The following is a 19817-nucleotide window of genomic DNA, read 5'->3' on the forward strand; positions in this document are numbered from 1 at the left end:
GTACGATAGATAAATACAGCAATTTCCGTTTTCAAATGACAATTTTTCTCAGTTCGAGATCAAAGTCGCTGTCTACTCTGCTTTTAAGCGAATTAATAGACCTAATTTTCTAGTTGAAAACAATAATCACTGTACGTACAAACTCGATTCGTACGAAATTTAAAAGTAACTTCTGTTCCTTTTTAAAAGATCTACTTATACGCATAAAAAGAAAAATCATAACGGATAAAGAACGAAAGTATTTTTAATGCGTAGCGTAAATTGGAGTTTTCTATACAGAGTCGGCCTTAAACATGGACAATAGAGTGGTCTAACAATTATCCTTATCGGAGTGAGCTGTGGGGGGTCTTTCGACACAATTCCTTCTTCGATCTGACTGTAAGTAGGAAAGAAAGTCAAACTTCCAATTTTCTACGATGTGAATTTTTCTTTGCGACAAGTTTTGTTAAAAGTATACATCAGGGTTTCCGCAACATTTACCCCTGTCTTCGTCCTTGTCAAGGCCGCCCCACGTCTCTAATTATCTATTTTCTTTGAAGGGAGATGATGCTTTTTGCTGGCGAGAGCAGTCTTCTTTATGTTATTCTTCCATTAACGTTATTATATGCGACTTCGAGGTTTGTTTATGTTTGGAACACGCGCGAGCATTCCTTTCTGTGCGGCTTGGTGCATATTATGCGTATATACTATCCATTTTTCCTTCTTTGTTCACGAAAGACAGATTAACGCTATAAGTAAACTCGCTTATCCTTTACATACTGTACTGTGCATATAGACTATGTCGAGAAAATTAAACTCTCCACGAAATGCTTTCGTTTCATTAATAAAAAAGAAAAGAAAAAAATGAACGATCGACCGAATTTACGATGTTCACATGCTTCCAACTGATGCGAATCGATTCACACGTTCGCTATTGCTGATCCTTTGAAGCGGCAATTCCATATTTCTCAACGAATACAAAAATCTAGATTGTACGTTCAAAGCAGGAAACACGAGAATCTCGACGATCGAATCGACTTTACAGTAATACGAGTACACGATTAATAGAGTTACTTTGTTGATTAACCTAGTCTAACACGTAAACGTTGAAAAAAACGGTTGACAATTGTTATCATTCTTGATAATGCTACATTTTATATATGTATTTTTATTTTTTATTTTTTCAATATGCGAGACTTTGATAAATTTGCCGAAACTCGCCTCTCCGGGCATAGATTCATTTTCGTTTATCCGTTTCACATGTTCTTCGATGGTGGTTGATCAATTTTACTTATTCCGTTTTTTTTTTTTCTTTTTGTTTCATTGTTAGCTCACGAACTAAGATAATTTCTACGGGACGTTCTAATTGCTAATGAGTGCGCGTCAGTGTGTTCGAAAACGACTTATCTATGATAATTCTGGAAATGGTTTTTCATGGACTTCTCCTTTTCGACTCTTCGCACTCGCGTTTGACCACTGCGGGACTATTTTACTGCGTTCCATCGATTTTAGATACGGTAAGGCTCATCGCGTATCGAACACGGCACAGTCTAGCCTAATCTAGTCCAGAGGAATTCTTGTTACGCAAGAAAATCGGTTGAAAGATACTGGTTTAGAGTAGGCTAGGCTATACATATACGATACAATGCGCGGCGGTCCTAAAACTTTACTTATCCAAAGAAATTTAAAATTTCTTGAAAAGAAAATTGAAATCATCGAAAAGGGGAGATTAGGTGAATCTCTGTCGTTCCGTTTTATCTTCCGCCATGCGCGGATAAACAGAGTTCCGGGTCACGATCATTTGAGAAATTTCCAAACTGTTTCGACGAGTTTCGTAACATTCACTTAACGATATTTGCCCTTTAAAAATATATCTTTAAAATTTTCAACCGTAACCCAGGGACGGTCTATTATAACGAACAAATTCTTATTACGTACTTTTTTTTTTTTACACACTTTCGATAGCACTCTCTCGAGTTTCATTTCCGATACGATTCTGCTATCGGCGGAGTTTCAATTCAGATAGAGATACAAGTATGTCAGCTTACTATGCGTTCCGTGTTGTTTTTTAATTAGGACGAGACCACGGTTCCAAGAGTGCAAAGAGCCGAAACACCGATACAGTGTCTTACTTTTCTTTCGATTTTCCACGCCGTGTTCCTAAAGTGTGAAAATATATTCTACCACGAGGACAAGATTCAGAAAGATATATCCAGTTTAAAAGTCTCCGAGTATCCCTGCGGTATCGTTGAAACGAGAAGACTTTCGTCGTTACATGCATATTGACAGTGTTATAACATCCACTCGATTGCGCGACAAACCCTTAATATCGCTATCTCGAACGTTGCTCCTTTTCACTTATTTCTAGTTAATCATCGTACAGAGAGTGTTGCGTGTCATTTCTCCATCGTTCAGTGTTCTTCGCGCGCGTAAGCAACTATATTGTTTACGACCAGCGATTCGCGACTCCTGGATCTCTTTTTTTTCCTACGTTTTTTCGACTCAAGATTTAGAAATATCCTCAGACGGCTTTCGGGGTAAATTAGAGATACAAACACCGATCTTGAGAGCGCGTGACAGCTTTTACCTAACGACATTTATAGTAAATCCAAGGAGAGTTCGCCTTTGTCTGAAACCGTGACATCGATCTTGAACTTGATTCAAAGTGTTCGAACCTTACATTAGGGATATGTTCGATAGGGATATGTGAACAGGTATCGAGAAAGAAAATCAAGTGTGGGTAATAGGAATACAAGAATGTACGTCTTGCATTTAGAAACCTCGAACAGTTTCAGGTTTCGAGAACGCAGATCGTTCGAGTTAATTGCGAGAAAAGGACTGCTCAAGGGGGTGTTGTTCTTACGAGATATTTGGAGAGCTGGACCGAATTGAGCGCTAACCAGATAGAATCGTATTCTATCTTCTTTCTTCGGCTGATTCTCGAAACAACATCGGCTTGTCTATCGGCGCGCGTATCCCTCTCGACTTCCACGAGAAATCGGCGGGCACGGAAGAAAAAGTTACACAAGCAAAACGCTATCCATACCTTAACTACAACACGAGACATAAAATGTAAAACATCTTTATCAGCTAAGGTATCGCTAGTGAGTCGAATGTCGCACTCCGGGAGTGTACGATACACCAAACAAGAAGACCGTTTTGATCGTTCACGGTAGGCATTCAGCAATACAATCATTCCCGGACTCATTCCATCGCTCTTCATTTTTAAAATTACACGTCGACACAACGAAAAGAAAAAGTTTCTTTTTTCCTTAGCGACTACGGTATGTATTTGCTTTCTTAATGGCTAACAACTTGAGGGACATAGCAGGGCTGCTCCGCGATAATCCGAACGCTCAAAACAGCTTACCGCTTAATATCCTAAAAGATGAAGTGAAAAATGGGAGATAGATAGATAGATAGATAGATAGATAGATAGATAGATAGAAAGGAGAAGGGGAGAAGATGAAAAGGTATAATTTTACATCGCTACTTACGTTTCTCGTCTCGATCTGTACATACAATCGTTACACCTAGTAGCTTAACGTCGCTGTTAACCGAACTTATTGCAGTAGGTATATCGTACGCCATTCGACACGATCATTGTACACTTACACCTCGAATAATTGATCCGTACAGATACTTTGTTCGCTCAACGCCCCGATGTTGAGATTATTCTCCGACGAACGATAACCGCTGTCCCGCGAAAGAGCGTGCTTTATATCGTATTATCACATTGGCTACGTTATTGTCTCTAATGTCAAGGTCGATCATCGATGTTTGTACTTAAAGAAATCGGGTACGGTTATTGTCCAGAATAATCTAGAAAATTTTGGAATAGCACGTCGTGTCCGTAAATATCGTTCACAGGTTCAACGGTGAAGGATCTTTCTTCGAAAGAGCACCTATCGTCGCATTCGCTACTCGTTGTTCGAATACGCTTCATTGCCTCGACAAAAATATAGAGATCTTTCCTATTGTGCGAATAGACTTAACATTAACACCACATTATCGTCCGAATAACATCGACTTCCGCGATAATACAATTATTGTCTGAAGAGGATTCGGAAACGGGACAGCAAGATGGAGACGATTTCTTTATTGTATGTCTATCGCGTATTGATTCGCGTTCTGTCGTTTCTCTCCGAAGCAGCCCTATGAAAATCCAATCCGGCAAGTCGGTATCTTTATTATTGTCGTTCACAGAAGTAGGAGTTTCATCCGCTTACGTACTAGACTTCGCCTCGGTCTGCCGAAGGATTCGCTTAAAGAAACAAAGGACGAAAGAAAAGTGAAAATGGGAGAGAAGGACGGGCGGAAGCGGAGAAAACGGAAGGTAAAAAACGATGTGTATTCTAAGATACAGATGCAGACAATTCTGTTCGATCCTTCGGAGAATCGCCGTCGAGTATTGTCGGTGACACGATCGCCCTTCGTCGTTATTGTCGCTTAATTAACTTACAGTGGTAGTTAGCACGTAATTCTACTTAAGACTGGTTTTGATGCTTCTCGCGCGAGAGCTAAAACAGCCGTGTCCAACGTATTCGTCGCTCGAGATTTACGCGATTTGCTTCGAAAGAAATTGACCCTGATCATCGAGGACATGAACAAAACGAGACAGAAGAATGGACAAAAGTTGATGCTAGACGTCTATTTAATTGTCACCGTTACGTGGACATTTACCAGAGGTAATTGCGAGCTGTGAATAGTGCTTGGACACCGCTGACAGCGAAATGACGTAAGTCTTCGAAATTTCTTCTTCTCATATGTATGTATACACGTACTTCGTGTTATGTATGTGTGTTTAATATATGTATGTATATTTATATATGCATATATTGTATATGTAACGTATATGTTAGGTATGTATGCATACGTAGTTAAATACAGACTGGTCTTCGTGCGATAAGCAATTGGAATTGCAAAGAATTTTCACTGCTGGCAATTTTGAGGACACCCCGATACTTAGAATCTGGACACGCGAAAGCTTCGATATCGATCTTCGCTACTGCTTTAAAATGATTATGTATTTCTCCGATTTCTTGGTTGCACGTCTCGCGTCTTTTACAGTGGAAAAGGATTTTCGAGATACCACGTTCGGTTCTTTCAATTTTGTTCAATTTTTAACGTGTGCATTTCTCGATTATTCGTTCACCATTTTCGTGAATCTAGATGATGAAATCTAGATTTGCTCGCGACGCGTCTTTAGAAACGATGTATCGTTTCTCTGATATTTTTGGCGCTGAACGCGCAAGGAACCAGTTCCTAAGTACTATAGGGGCATCTCCTGTCCGAGTGGTTCCTAATTCGTGTAATTAAAGAAGTTCATTATCTGTACCCAAGGCACATTTTATACTTTCATTCCGTTTTAGGAAGGTCCACTCTATAGTATGTACATATTATAGCATTGTTACACGTATAGGGGGATAATTTGTAACTTGTATCGCCCTTAATTATATTGTCCGACGTTACCTTGTACATAATTCTCGTTTCTTCGTCAGCGATTTCTTTGTCGTTCGCTACCCTACGTATTATTGTCAAGTCGACAGCATTTATAAATGTATATCTGAAGGGTTACTCGATTTTATAGTTACGTTATATTCAACTAAAGCTTTGTGCAAAATTTACATTGTACATATCGTACCACCGATGCTCTTCCGGTTTTCTTTTAATTTCGTCGCGCATCAATGTACTCGACATTCCCTCTTACAATTTACCTATCGTCTACCCCGCGAACATCGTTCGTTTCTCATTATTGTCAGAATTTCCGCGTTCGCCCGTCCTGATTTGTTATTGTCAGAAACATCCCTTCTCCGTTTTCTTAAGTAGTCCCTTAAATTCTTTAACATTAAAAATCACTTCGAATCTCGTTTTCCTCGTGTGTTGTGTTTAATATGTGTGGATGTATGTATATAATATATAGTAAGTATGTATATATAGATTTATATATATCTGTGTATATGTATACATATGTATAAATATACATATACATATATCGTATGATACGAAATATTGAATCTGATAGATCTTAAAAATATTTTGCTAATCTTTTTACGTTAGATTAAACCTTACGCACTAAGTACTTTCTTACAACCTTGTATCGTGTATCAGCCGATTTTGATAATCGAATATTTTTTTTTTTTTGTTTTTTATCACCATCGTTACTTATGCGAGATTCTTCTCGTCGATGCCTTATCGTCTCTTTTTTTGGCCTCTCCTCTCGTGTGCTCTCTACGTTACCCCGCGTAGTTTGCGCTAGACGATCGAGGGATTCATCTCGAGAGCATTAAGAGACCGACGACGAGCGTTGTGATCATCGATATGATCGGTACGGTTGTGTGCGCGCTGCTGACAACGTGTATCTTCCAGCCCAAGTTATTGTGCACGTAACACTGGGAAAATAAAATTTCCATATTGGACGTACCGTGAAAGTTCACCTGCTACCTCGCGTTATCGTCTTGTTAGTTTAAAGCTCGAGCCGATCTGGATACCGCGTTAATGAAGCATTATAAAACAACTCCGGTAACTGTTTATGCAAGAGGGGTAAACAAGCACCGACGGAATGGCATCTACCGATTCGTCGATCGTTCGATTATAAACTTATGGTTAATCATACCTGGTAGTACACCAAATCCGGAGTGTCTTCGGCCACGGTCCAAACAAGTTTCGCCGGTTCACCTTCGTCGCATTTCAGTCTAAGAGTTTCGAAGAAACTTTCGAACGTTTCCGTTTCTGCGCTCATATCCACCGTCTTGTGAGTCCATTCGCAGTAACGGCCAGCCGCGTCCGGATAAGGATTTCCGTCCTCGTCGTATTTTACACCGGCGAATGCTCTCTGATCCATCTGTTCTTCCTCAGTCTTTTGACCGAACCCACCCTCAGGACTGTCGGTGATATAAAATGGATGGTACCTGCATCGAAAGGGCAGAGTTTGAAGCAGATATAATAAAGGTATAAATCAAGGTAGATACAACAGTGCCGAAACGAAGAGGAACGAATACATAGTAAAGTTGGTTATTAACAGTTTGAAATTTCAACTCACCTCGCTTGATTACTAGGATCGTTTCCACCCTCCACTATGAACGTGTACGTTTCTCCCCTCTTGACGGTGATCTCTGGGATCAGCAAGTCGTTGATGTACCAAGCGATGCCCCAAGAAGGTTCACCTGCGACGACGTTTATCCGTGACGAGATTTTCAGCTTTGTTGCAATTAAGAATTCCGACAATGTCGAACAATGATTTGTCGGCGATTATTACCTGTAATTCTCGAGTAACCTCGTTTCCCACCGGTAGGCCCGATTCTTGCGTTGAAAGTAGTTTCGTTGGTGATTACTGCCGGTGTCCAAGCCTTGATGTCGGACATGTCTGGAAGATTGTAGAGGGAATTTTTACATTCATGGACGTTCCTCGACGTAAAATCGATACGAATATCTTCGGTGGTCATGTCGAATCTCTCATGAGCGTTGGCTTCCCCTCTGTGATTTAGTTTTCCTATCGCTGCGATCACGCTGGTCTCGGAGTCTGGTATCATTCTGTCTTTCACTGGCTCGTTGGTTCTTAAAGGTCTCATATAGGTAACTGTAACAAGTGTAGACGTTGTTAAAACAGGCCGACGAAAAACATGGTTTCGCTTGAAACGGGATCGATACCTGTCGTCACTCCGTTATTCCGTTCTCCATGCACAAGGACGGCGTCGTTTTTCCCTCCAACTCTTTCGTCCGGGCATACGCCCTCTCTGCCATCGCATTGCGCGATATTCGACATGTAGTAGTCCTCGGCGATGAATTTGCCCGTCCCGTTATTGTAAGCGATCACGACGACGTCACCGCCGATCATTTCAGACTTTCCCTCGCTACCGGACAAACCGAAGGCGACGTACTGGTCCTCTTCGATTCGTCCCGACACCCTTATCTTTATGTCCTCCCCGAACAACTCCCACTGCACCTGCACGCGGCCCTTCAGCATCTCCTTGCAGTTGGTCAGCTCGTGTTTAACCAGAGGTTGCGTTGGTGCGCTGCTCGTCTGAAAAAGATTCCGTACGGTTTTTGAGTCGCGTGCTTACACGGGTTCGCAACGAATGATTACTTCCGACACGTGTGAGGATGTACGTTCAATCGAATGAGCTAGTTTGCATGTGTACACTTTGCGTTACTTACAGGATCGTACCACCAAGGCGGCTATCCCCGATAAAATTACATTTCATTAATTAAATTTTGTGTATTCATCAGATACTAAGTTTCGTGTATATTTTATTCGAAATAGATGAACACGAGAGCGATGAGAATTCTGCGTTCAGTTAATGATTCGTTTCCAGTTACCGTGATTTTGGTTTGACCAAGGGCGGGCGGAACGTTCAGGTCCTTCGGAATCATAACGTGTCCAAAGTTGTGCTTGTACTCGACGCACCATACCGCTAACCAATCGATGTCGAACACGGTCAGATTCCCTGGTAAAACTAATTCGATGTCTTCGCCTTGGTACCCTTGCAGCGGAGTCAAGCTGTAGAAACAGCGACATCGATCAAACAATGTTTGTTAAGCGAGATAAAGTTTCTCGGAGTCTACTACTTTCACCGATCGTTGTTCGTTCGACTCGATACCTTTTTCTTTCGTTGGGTACTTTGGTGCCGAACGTGCTGGGCTCCGAACCGTTTCCGATCCAGAAATAAGCATCCGGGCCTGCGCCATCGTAATGTAAATTCGGAATGTAGAAAGTTTTGCTATCTAGAATGGTGATGTTCCCGCTGCGAAGACCGTGGGCCAACCTCGAAAATTCCGGCAGCACTCTCACCTTTGGCACTACTAGATTTGGCGGAATACGAATCTCGCCAAAGTTGATCTGTAACAGATTAACGATACACTTGACACCCGCCGGGTACGGGTCTTTTCGATGAGGGTATAAACAAGAATTCGCTATTTTACTTCCAAAAATTAGAAGGTCGACTGGTCCCATTAAAAAAGTTTAAGTGCGGAGAGCGAAGTTCTCGGACTTACAGACGGAAGTCGTCTCGCTAGACGCCAAACCTATCGTTCGGAGACCGCATATTTACACCCTCGCAGTCGAAAAAGTCGATCTATCATTCCTTACTCCCTGTTGAAGTTGACGTTCCGATAGGGGCTGGTTTGAGGTCGTTTATATTCCAAGTTCCGTCAAACGTCTGAATAAGTGAGACGAAAAGGGAAGGGAGGAGAGACGGCGGTTGGGGAGGGGGGAGGGTAAAGGAAACGCGAGAACGGAAAGGAAAATGGTGAAAGTAAAAAGAAAGATCTCAAGCGGGACCTCGTAAAATCCGAGAAACGGATTCCACCCTCTATATAGGGTGATCTACTCCCTTACCCCCGGGGGAACGTTTTATGGGAGAAAATTCAACGTTCGCGACGATTTCTCAACTCATTCCGAAACCCCGGACAAATCTATTCGCTTACGATACAGTTTTATACGCTTTCTCCCCTCCTCGTTTTGCTTTTCAACTTCCTCCCGATTATCCAGGATTTTCGCGGACAATTCTCGATACACCTTATGCATATGTACGTATAGCGTGGGCGTTGTTGGGGCGATTAACTGGTCCCGTCGTCTCCTATTTTTCTATTGTCTTTTTTTTATCGGCCCTTGAGAAAGTGTGCCAAGAGTCGAAGATTGAAAAGTCGGTGAATATCTTGGACGTCTTCGATATTCCGCTCAAGGCTACTGTACACGTGCCCTGATTCCGCCGCCTCCAGATCTTCATTGGAACCGACTCCCAGACTTTTGTCTACAAAGGAATCGATACACGCGATACCTTGAACTGGCGATATGAGTTTCCATATCAGGGTCGTCCGATTCGTTATACAATATTATTTGCTTTTCCCTTTCCGTGCGACCGACGTCCTTTGATACTCGCCAATGGAATTTCAGATAAAAGTAGTAACAATTTTTCAGTAACTTTCTTTACACGCGGTGTTCACCTCTGGTAAGTACTTGGAGGCGTGACTTGTAAACGTTTTAACGTTGAATCAAATATTATCTCGAAAACTCGTCCTTCAAGGGAGTGTAGCGAATCTTCAACGTCCTCTCGGCTAAAATTGTTCTTCCGTAGCTTCCGAGTCCAAGTTTGTTTCAACGTAGCGCATTATCTTCAAGGTAGTAATCCGTGAATACGGGTCCCCATTAATGTACCTATTTAAATGCTTGAACAGTGGCAAATTCCGAACGAGGAAGACGCGAGCTTTAGAAATGTTTGTCAACGGGACTTGAGCTCGAGTAAGACCGATTAATAATTTTCCGCCAAGCCCGGAAGCTACCGTGCAAGAGAACTTCTTCATTAACTGAACCGGCACGTTTCAAAGGCAACAGCACGAAGACGGTCGCAGTATTGCTTTCAGAAATTAATCTCGCACCGATATTCCCTTTCCTTTCAGCCATCCCGTCGACAAATTCGCGCCGACTTTTTGCTCGCTTCTCTTCACGTTACATTATTTTCTACCGAATACTACCTTTTTCATTACTAAATAAATAAATCAAATTTCGCGTCATTCCCGCAGGAAATTTGTAAAAGTCTATTTGTGCGATGGTCGCGTCGGTACCCCGAAAAGTGGTTCTCGAGTTTCTATCGAGTTCCCCCAGGTTGCGCGTCGTCGAATGCTAATTCCATCGTTAATAATAATCATTATTAGCAAGCCGAGCCAGCGTCCTCTGGGGGGTTCGAAATTTGCACGCGCATTAATCCCATTTCGTTTAAGGGCTCGTCAATCATATCCACCCTCGGCTGCTTGCTGGGCGCGCGGGTTCCTGGAGTCCAGAGACGCTGGGTGTCGATGAACCGGGACTCGAGCTTAATGGCGTTTCGAGTGGTCGCGATGTACTCAAAATTGGCTCTTTAACGAGCGCGTGGCTTCAGGATTCGTCTCGCGATTCCTACAATCCAAGACTTTCTTTACGGAAAGAAACTCGAGCGGAAATTGCGACATTTAGCTTCTATTTCGATACGCATATATATGGACGATAAAGACACCAAGTTTATATGGTAGACCGGGATGCGGTAGTCGCGAGGCGAGGGTTCCTCATCAATTCGATACCTTTGATCTGATCGTTATGCGCCAGCTGAAGTTTCGACGGGGGTTACTGCAGTCCCCTAATAGACTGTTTATCTCGTAAGCCCGGATTTAGATACGGATCGGGTTCTATTATGCGAGCAGCAAGTCCGCGTAGGCACCAGCGCTCGAATCTCTTCAGCGCGATGTCTTTCACGGGTTGTGGGATATTTTTCCAATCGCTCGAAAATTATCCTATATCCTCTCTTATTATCTATGCGATGGTAATAACCATGCGCTTGCTATTCCATTCTACGGGTCTACATCTTTAATTTTTTTTTCCTCGATTTTATCGCGTTTTATTTTGCTACGAACACAGTCTAATATCGAATCCAATCCACCGGTACTCTCTCTCTCTCTCTCTCCTCTTAGCTTTTTAGGAAAAATGAAACGTGACCGAGTCGGCGGTACGTTGATCTGGATTAAGATCCACGTAGGAACCCCCTGGACGCAATTCACGGGGGTTAGTCCCCGTGGACGGACGCGATACGTCCGATATCGATATACTCGTTATAGAACAGACGACTACTCGAGCAGTCGATATTCAATCAAATAAATCCCCCTAACAAACTGGAGAGGCGGAGATACCATCGAGGAAACAATCCCATGGAAAGGGAGCGACTGCGCAATCAAGAATGGAGAAATCTAATAATTTGTCCAGGCGATTGGAAAAATATGACGTCCGTATTATTTTTACGCTCGAGCAATGATATTGTCATTTAATCTGCCACGATCTTTCAGGAGCTTTCGAACGATCCGTCGCGTGGAGGAATCGTTGAGATCACCGTCCAGAGAATTGGTTCTTTCAACCGATAATTTTCCATCGAACCGTTCCGAAGAGTGGTACGGGGTATGGTACTCGATACAAAACTCCACATGGGAAATATTTTCGCCAAGTTGTTTACTCCCGTGTGTCTTAACTTTCCCGTATCTCGTTTCTTCGAATTCCACGCGCTAATCCTAACGTTTTCGCCTCATTATTTTGTGTTTACCGATTATTTGGCTCCCTCGCGATCATCCCCTCGTGGGACGGCGACGCGCGCGTCGCGCTCCTGCCCGTAACAAAAGAGGATCACGATCTATCGAAGAGATTCCGAGCAGGTCATAGCTGTATATTATTTTAGCCCCTTATCAGGTCCGTATCATCCCTAGTCAGCCGGGTATTCCACCCTCGAGTTGGTCACCCCCCATTGCGAGGCGTGCGTTCTTACGGAAATTGAGACATCGAGCCTCGTTAGGTCCGATAGCAACGCCCCTTATCCCTGTTCTTCATCGAACAAGAGCAAACGCACATTGTGCTGCACTTTATTGCTCTCGGGCCAGGCCCGTCTCGTCTACCGTGATTATCGTACAAGGTCATTCGTAACGGACGATTAAATTGATAACGAGAGCCAATGAGAAATGCGCAACGTTCTTTTTTAGAACGCGTGTCGTGTTTCACGTTCGTTTATTCGATTCGTAAAGCTTACGGTGAAGAATGCGACAGAGATTTAAGATATCCGACTCGGATGGCACACCGTCGCGTTTAACAAGGTCAAGATGTATCGCGTTTTTACGCACCTCTCATAAAATTCCAATCCGCAGTCGGGGTACGAGCAATTGGCTGCAAGAACCTTGAAACCCGAGCTAAAAAGGACTGCTTCCAACGGAGCGTTCGTTGGACTTTAAGTAGGTGATAAATTAAAGGAGCCCCCGTCTTCGTAATACCTCTATATCTTAGGCAGTGGATTTAATGGAAGTTTTTTAACCGAAACGTTATACTAGTCGGAATAAGCTCCCGTTAAATATGGTATGTCCCGGCAATCTAATTTCACGGATTTCTCGTGTCATCTCCAACCCTTATTTCTAGTGAGACCGTTCACCCCTTGGAGACTGGTGGTCGTTTATTTGGCAATTTTACTTGCTCCGACGTTCACTCGCGACGTTCTTGGATATTTAATTACATCGAGAGTCACGGTACGTTATTAGAAACTGGCGCGTATCGCGATTTCTCAATAGAACCGACCAATTGCCAAGGTATACAGCGTCATTGGTCGAGCAACATCGGCAGCAGATTCCCACCCTGTCCTGCACGGAACGACGAAACTTTCTCAACGCCAGGGGGGCCGGTGGGCGGTCCTCCGGGATACCTGGAACTTTCGCAAGCTCTCGTCCAATAGGCGTGCCGAGAGCGAGAAAGATATATATATATGTATATACATATACATATAGAGAAGAAGCGGAAAACAGAGGATGCAAAAGGGATGTCACCGGCCGCGAAGAAATCCGACGAGAAAGAGACAAGTTTAGCGAACGAGGGAGAGAAAACAAAGTTCAAGGGACGACGATAAGGACAGCGAGAAAGGGAGAACGAGGGCTAACTCGGTGCAGAACGAAAAATGATAACTTTTCGCTGAAATACGCCGGTGGTCAGACGCGCGATGTTAAACTTCGCTCCACTTCGGCTCGTTCTACTCGTTTTGTCTCGCTCGTTTCCTCTTTACCGGCGACGTCGACGCGCTCTTCTGCTCCATCGCCGGCAAACCACTTCGCCCAGTATTTCATTTCCACGTCTACTCGCGAGTACATACTCGACCACTTATGTGATGTGTATCCGAATGCTGGCTACGCAGGTACTGTTCATATGTACCAGGGAAATGCTCCGTCGGCCACCCTCCCCTCTCTCGACAACTTGGACGGTGGAAAACTCCTGGCGCGGTGTTTTACGTTCGCGTTAATTTTTACATTTTTGTCCACGTTTCGTCGTTCGCTATTCGCGGTGTTTGCTCGTTAACGGAACCGCGCTTGAACCAACGAGACAAGACACGAACCGGTGACCGGTAGAATTCGGATTTTTCCACCCGGGATGGAAACGATAGAACGCGTGTTAGGATCTAGATGGTTTTCAACGATTTTTTACGGGTAATTTTATATACTTTTTGCGAGGTGCCAGCGATACTTGCCGCGTCGCTCGGCTTTGTATGCGTGACTGCAGCGTCGTACACACACCTGATGCATCGTTGTGGGTGCTCTGAAATGTGTGCGACGCTTTGGGGGTGGCTTCAAAATGGCGTCTCGTTACTGTACACGCTACTCTCTGATTGGTAGCTCTCGTTATGCGATCATAATTTAGTTTTCTTTCTTCCATGAAAACACGCACGAAAATACCATTTCCTTTCTTTGTACGTACGACCGTAATACGTTTATCGCGAGGTAACGCATCATCTATATAAATACTGGTGCGTCTCTGTCCTTTCGCGGTAACACTTGGACGACTCGACGTGTAAGCGTGGCCGTCGGCCAGGACTCCTCAAAATGGCGGCTCTTTGAAGTCTTGAAAACGGGACGAAGTCGCAAAGAGGTGGCAACCGTCGTGAAAAGAAGGCTCTCTGCCATGACACCATCGCGTCGTTTGTTGCAAGATGAAAAATAAAAGCAGGTATAAAGACCAAACGAAGCATAGAGAGTCGCGAAAAATCACGGAGAGCACAATAACGGAATAAAGGGACGGGGGCCGGAGAGAAATAATTTTTCGAAAAATAGGAGAGACGTAGAGAGAAAGGGAGAGGGTGCGAAGGGTTGCGGAGGTTTGCAGATACAACGGTACAAAAGGTGAAAGCGGAAGCGAGCGCAAGAACGGAGGCGACAAAGACGGAGTGGAAGAATTTTGGAGGGAAAGAGGAAACGGAACGGAGACAGAGGAAGGTTAGACCGAGAGAGGAAAGGGACGAGGGGGTTGGAGGACAGAGGGCAGAGGGGGAGGGAAGATAGAGGAGAAGAGAAAGGGGAGAGCATCCTCGGGTAGCAGCCGGCAGCCAGTCAGCCAGCCCCGGCCAACATCGACCCGGTGAGCTGCTCTCTGCCCATGCGCAACAATCTTACTCCTGGACTAGCGATGGGCCCGATCCAATTCCCGCCTTACAACTTTCTGTTACTTTTGTTAAAGGAAATCTATGCATTGTCGCAGGAATAAATGCGTTCGCTTCGCGATCGACACGTGCGCTCAAACTGTAATGCTCTTAGGAGCTGATTGCAGAGGATGCGGATGTCGCTTTTGTCGACGATTCGTCGTTGAAAGTTTTTAAACTGTATGAATTTCTTTCTTTCGACTTTTCATCGAGCCAATGGCAAACAGAGCTTTCTCACGTTTATTTAAATCAATTTTACCTCGCAGGAGGAACGAGTACACGCGCAGGGAGCCATCTTCTTGCACGATTCGAAGGGTTTTGTAATTTGTCTAGCATAATACACGCGTTTTTGTTAAAGCGACGGATTCCGATTGATGAAAATATTGTGATCGTTCCGGGATCCAAAATATCGTCCCGTGTGATTGCGGGAAAAATGTGTAACCGTGCCGAACGAGAAATATTTGAAGACGATATTACTGGTTTCCGATCGGCGATTAATGTCGTCTAGTCGAGGAGAACAAAATGCTACGTCACGGAACATTTTCATAGACATCCTTCAACGCGGCTGGAAAATATTTGTCGGTGTAACGCACACCGTCGATGCGAACGATTTATACGAGAGCTGGTGCTCATGTTTTCGCGATAGCGTTCGACAGGATTTTTCAGGATTTCGCAGGAACCGTATAATTTGCAACGCTATCTTCTCGCATCGTGTACAACGTATTTTTCGCAATTTTCGTGGAAGATACTCGCGCGGTGGTCCCGCAATTAATTTCAAAGAGTTGATCTCAATGACAATGGCCGTCCTATTAAGAATCCTATTTTGGAAATGAAGCACGGTTTTCGTGTTTAGAATCTGTTTGAAACGGTTATTAATTGACGCTCTCGCGGCCTAGGATCGTCCACTTGGTGCCACAAGCAGCCGTACTTCGTCATCCCTCCCCGAAAACTATGAGGCGTTTAATTAACTCCAGTGTTCGCGGAAAGAGAACGAGAATTCAGATGCAAATGCCGTGACACGCCCACGGAACGACCCTTTCTTCTTCCGGTTAAAACACAACCATCAACGGAGACCGCTGCAGCTGGTTGAACGGATACCCGTCCCGATGAAATGAAATTCATCCGGATGATGTAATTCCCCGTTTAAGAAATCTAATCGGGACACTCCGAAAACGATTTCGATCGTCTCTTGCGATCGTACCTCTTAAATAGTCATTAATAAATTGCGGCGAATATACGTCGAGCGTCGATACGTTAAGCCTCGATTAATGACTTCTGTAATTACAAACCGCGTAATGAAATTCTAATCGCACAGATATTTATCGACGGTTTCTGATACGCGCGAAAGATACGCGGAGAGATTAAATTTGCGCAGCGCGAAACGTGCTCGTAATGCGGGAGGCACGTACGAGATCGAGAGATAAAACGATTCGGTTTTTTCATTTCCGTGCAGCGCTTCCGCAGTAGTTTCGTCGCGCACTGATCAGCCGGAAAGTGAAACGCTCTGTAATAGCCAGGGAAACATTTTTCCGACGCGTACGCTGTGCGTGTTCGGTATTCCGCGAGACCTATTTCTACGATCCACTTGGCGCGAACCTTTTCGTGCATTCGAGTGGGCTGCTATCGTCAAGTTGCGTTTCAATTTCGCCGTACTTTCTGATCGCGCGGCCAAATTTCATGCTTTTCGTGCTGTCACGCGAATCGAACACTTTCTTTATAATACTCGACGTTATGGATCCATGCATACCTAAAAGGAATCGAGGGATCCTATCGCCGGTAGCGCGCCTTTTTTCATCACCCCGTCAGTGGTCAAACAAACCTTCCCAAGGGTTTCCGATGGAGCACGGTATCGGAACGAGACGGAAGACCGATCAACGGCTTTAATGTTTTGGATTCCCGGTGGAAACCCGTGGATAAGATCTCAAAGCCAGAGGCCAGACAACTTCCCCTTTCCGCGCAAAAGTGCCGAGAACGTTTCGGACGATGGTCGGCGAGGGGGACGGGCAGACGGCAATGGAAAAAAAATTACTAAATCCTATCCGAATCAGTGGTCCATTGAGACGGCGGTTTGATATCGACCGAGGATATCCCCTGTTCCTTTTCAAAGAAAACCAGCGTCGTCGCAGGGCCGGTGTATCGTACGCGAGAAGAAGGGAAACCGAGCGAAAAGAAAAACAGAACAAGAAGAAGGCTTATTCCTTCGACGTAACGCGAGGGTGCGCCGACTGACAGACAGCTCCTGTCTACCGGATACCCAACCCAAAATCTACGTCTACCCCTATGTGTATCAGCCACCTTCTCCACCCTTGAGAGATCGGTACACCCCATCAGCCAGCCTCGAGTTTTCTGTGAATCACGAGTAGAATGGAGGAGGACGTATCCGAGGGAAACAAGAGTGCATCTGGGGATCTCTGAGATTTTTGGTCGTACGGGAACAAATACGGCACAGGGAGAAGTTTCATTTGCGCTTTACACAAATCGCTGAGCCGCAAGCATCTCTGAAATAGTCGGAGGGGGACTTGTATTTGAAATTTTACGTCGTATCGCGTCTAATCGTAAGGGCAGGTTTTTTGTTCCAGCATCACTGCCGATTCCTAATCTCTTCTATTTTACGAGACGATAAAGTTAACGATCGTCAATTAAAAGAATCGAATTTGCGAGTTCGTCCAATAGATCGTTCTGCGAGATCGTAACCCTCGCAACGCAAGCTTTCAGATTTCGACGATTATTATTTTCAGCGCGCGAGGTGGATTTTTCAAAAGTGATCGATTTAATAATCTTACGCGTAGTGGCGTTCCCAGAAACGTTACGAGAGCTCTTTCTATATTCCTCTCGTAAAATCGCGATCGTGCATTCATCCCCCTGGCGTCTGGCTTCCACTCGTGTTCGCGATCGGTGCACTCAACGAGAGAGAGACGGATCGATTTATAACGAAAGCTTCGACGATCACTTACGGGCGTGGATCGTAACGGGACACCCTGTAGAACGGACCATAGGCGGCGGACAGCGCGTTTTGCGGTGACAGAGCGTGTCTGATGGAGGGTTGTCACGGTACGGGAGCACCCCTCAGACTTCGATATTAAAGCCCTCCTAATATAAGAGCAAAAGCTCTGGCTCTCCACCGTCGATATGCTCGTTTCAAACTGTCCCCCTCTCCTCGACCCTCTGAAATCTTCTGGCAGGCGATACTGACTTTTGTGCGCGCAACCGACCGGGCCGGATTTGTGGGTAAGCGAGTGGGCGTGCGAGGGTGGATCGCGAAAGGGATGGACAGATTTATTAAGCTCCGAATGACTGCCTTCGACGAACGTACGAGTATACTCGACGTTAATAATTTTATCGGCGAGCGTAGATTTGATCGTCGTCGAAAAATCTATAAATCGTCCCAAAGTTTGTTAAAAGATAATTACCGGTTGCTGGTAAAGAAAAACGTCAACGACGCGTCGATATAATAAATCGTCCATTTAAACCCTTCCTAGTCGACAGGGAGGCAGTCCCAAACCGACCGGAAAAAATAGAAGACGGACGAGAGCAAAGGACAGGGAAGCGAGAAACGACTAAAATGCATGCTTAGGTGCGTGCACACAACGAGCCCCTTGCACGTGTACGAAAACGCGTGCCCGCCCCTGGTTCCAGCTTCCGTATCCATCTCGCACGCACCATTGACCACGAATGCACGTCCGATAGGGCGCACAGCCCGTGGACCTCCTCAAAAATCAAGTTATCTCCATTCTGGCTTCGTACCAGCATCGTGGGGTTTCGAATAAAACGTCGCGCCACGGGGTGGCTCCGTTAGGCTGCACCGTCTTTTCCGCCTTAGCCGACCAGTCGAGTATGTCGCACAAATTTATTGGAAATACCGTGCGCGAGATTACGGAGGATTGTCGTTTTATTATCGGATTCGACGAGATCGGAGAATTTATACATATAGGCAGAGGAGAGCGAGAGAGAGGAGTCTATCCGCTCCGCGTGCCCCGGGTATTTTCTTTATCTTAAATTGTTCGCGATACGCGATGTCGTAGATCCTCCAAAGATACGACGTACAGAGAAAAATAATCGGAGATGTTCGAGTTCACTTACGGTAAATCGACGGCACCAAACGCTGAGCCAGTTGATGTCCCGTATCCGTTTTCCGTCGGGCAGCCTCAGAATGATGTCCGTATTGTTGTACGCTTGAAGCACCGGTGGTTCCCTGCGCAGAGAGCAATAGAAAAAAAAAATACTGTAGGATCTCCGAACCGCTGTTGCGATCGTAAATGCTCTAATCGACGATTTTCGACAAACGGTCGCGTCGTGGGAAAAGACGAGCGCTGATAAGCGGCAAACGATCACCGCCGATTAAGTTTAACCACCCGAGGAGATTCGCGTTAAATTGCCAAGGTCGCGAGCGCATCGATTATTTTCGATAACCTTCGGAGGAAAAGTTTCTCCAGCGGAAAACAACGTTTTTGCCGCGGAGGACCACGAAAATCGATTAGAAGAGTACGTCGAAAGGTGGAAGTTGATTTCGGGTACTGTTTACGACTTTTTCACCGAATCTCGATGAAAAAGAGACAAGCGGTACCGGATCGAAACGTAATAAAGTGCTCGCGTGGATGAAATCCGAACGAGATCGGCGTATAATTCCCGTTTTATTAACTGCACCCCGACGATCCATTCGTCCGGCTTTCCTCCTGTTTCCATCCCCCGGTCACCCCTTCGTCGCGCACAACAAGCTCTTTGAGTTTCATTTTATCCCTTGGTTATGGTATGCCGCTTTCGTCCGGTAACCTCCCCTCGCGCGTTTCTTTTCATTCGTTCCCCATTTTCACGACGTTTGCGGATTCTACGCGCCAACTATGACCGCGTACGCGACCACCCTCCACGGTCTTCTGGATAGTC

General features: G+C 44.9%; 1 protein-coding gene across 4 annotated transcripts in view; it reads right to left on the reverse strand.

The window, feature by feature from the left end:
• Positions 1-228: 228 nt before the first annotated feature.
• Positions 229-19817, reverse strand: part of LOC128885140 (protein Skeletor, isoforms B/C) — a 45419-nt gene continuing 25830 nt past the window's right edge. For 3 of the 4 annotated variants that reach the window (XM_054114262.1, XM_054139115.1, XM_054139029.1), the window contains exons 4-12: positions 19017-19128; positions 8580-8818; positions 8299-8479; positions 8137-8157; positions 7630-8002; positions 7238-7558; positions 7022-7145; positions 6596-6890; positions 229-6371 (exon numbers count right to left, since the gene is read on the reverse strand). In XM_054114262.1, coding sequence (XP_053970237.1) covers positions 6252-6371; positions 6596-6890; positions 7022-7145; positions 7238-7558; positions 7630-8002; positions 8137-8157; positions 8299-8479; positions 8580-8818; positions 19017-19128 — 1786 coding nt within the window. In that variant the 3' untranslated portion in view covers positions 229-6251. The remainder of the gene's footprint in view (positions 6372-6595; positions 6891-7021; positions 7146-7237; positions 7559-7629; positions 8003-8136; positions 8158-8298; positions 8480-8579; positions 8819-19016; positions 19129-19817) is intronic. The other variant, XM_054114350.1, reaches the window with a different exon arrangement.

Source organism: Hylaeus volcanicus, chromosome 1 (genome assembly GCF_026283585.1).
Source record: "Hylaeus volcanicus isolate JK05 chromosome 1, UHH_iyHylVolc1.0_haploid, whole genome shotgun sequence".
Lineage (NCBI taxonomy): Eukaryota > Metazoa > Arthropoda > Insecta > Hymenoptera > Colletidae > Hylaeus > Hylaeus volcanicus.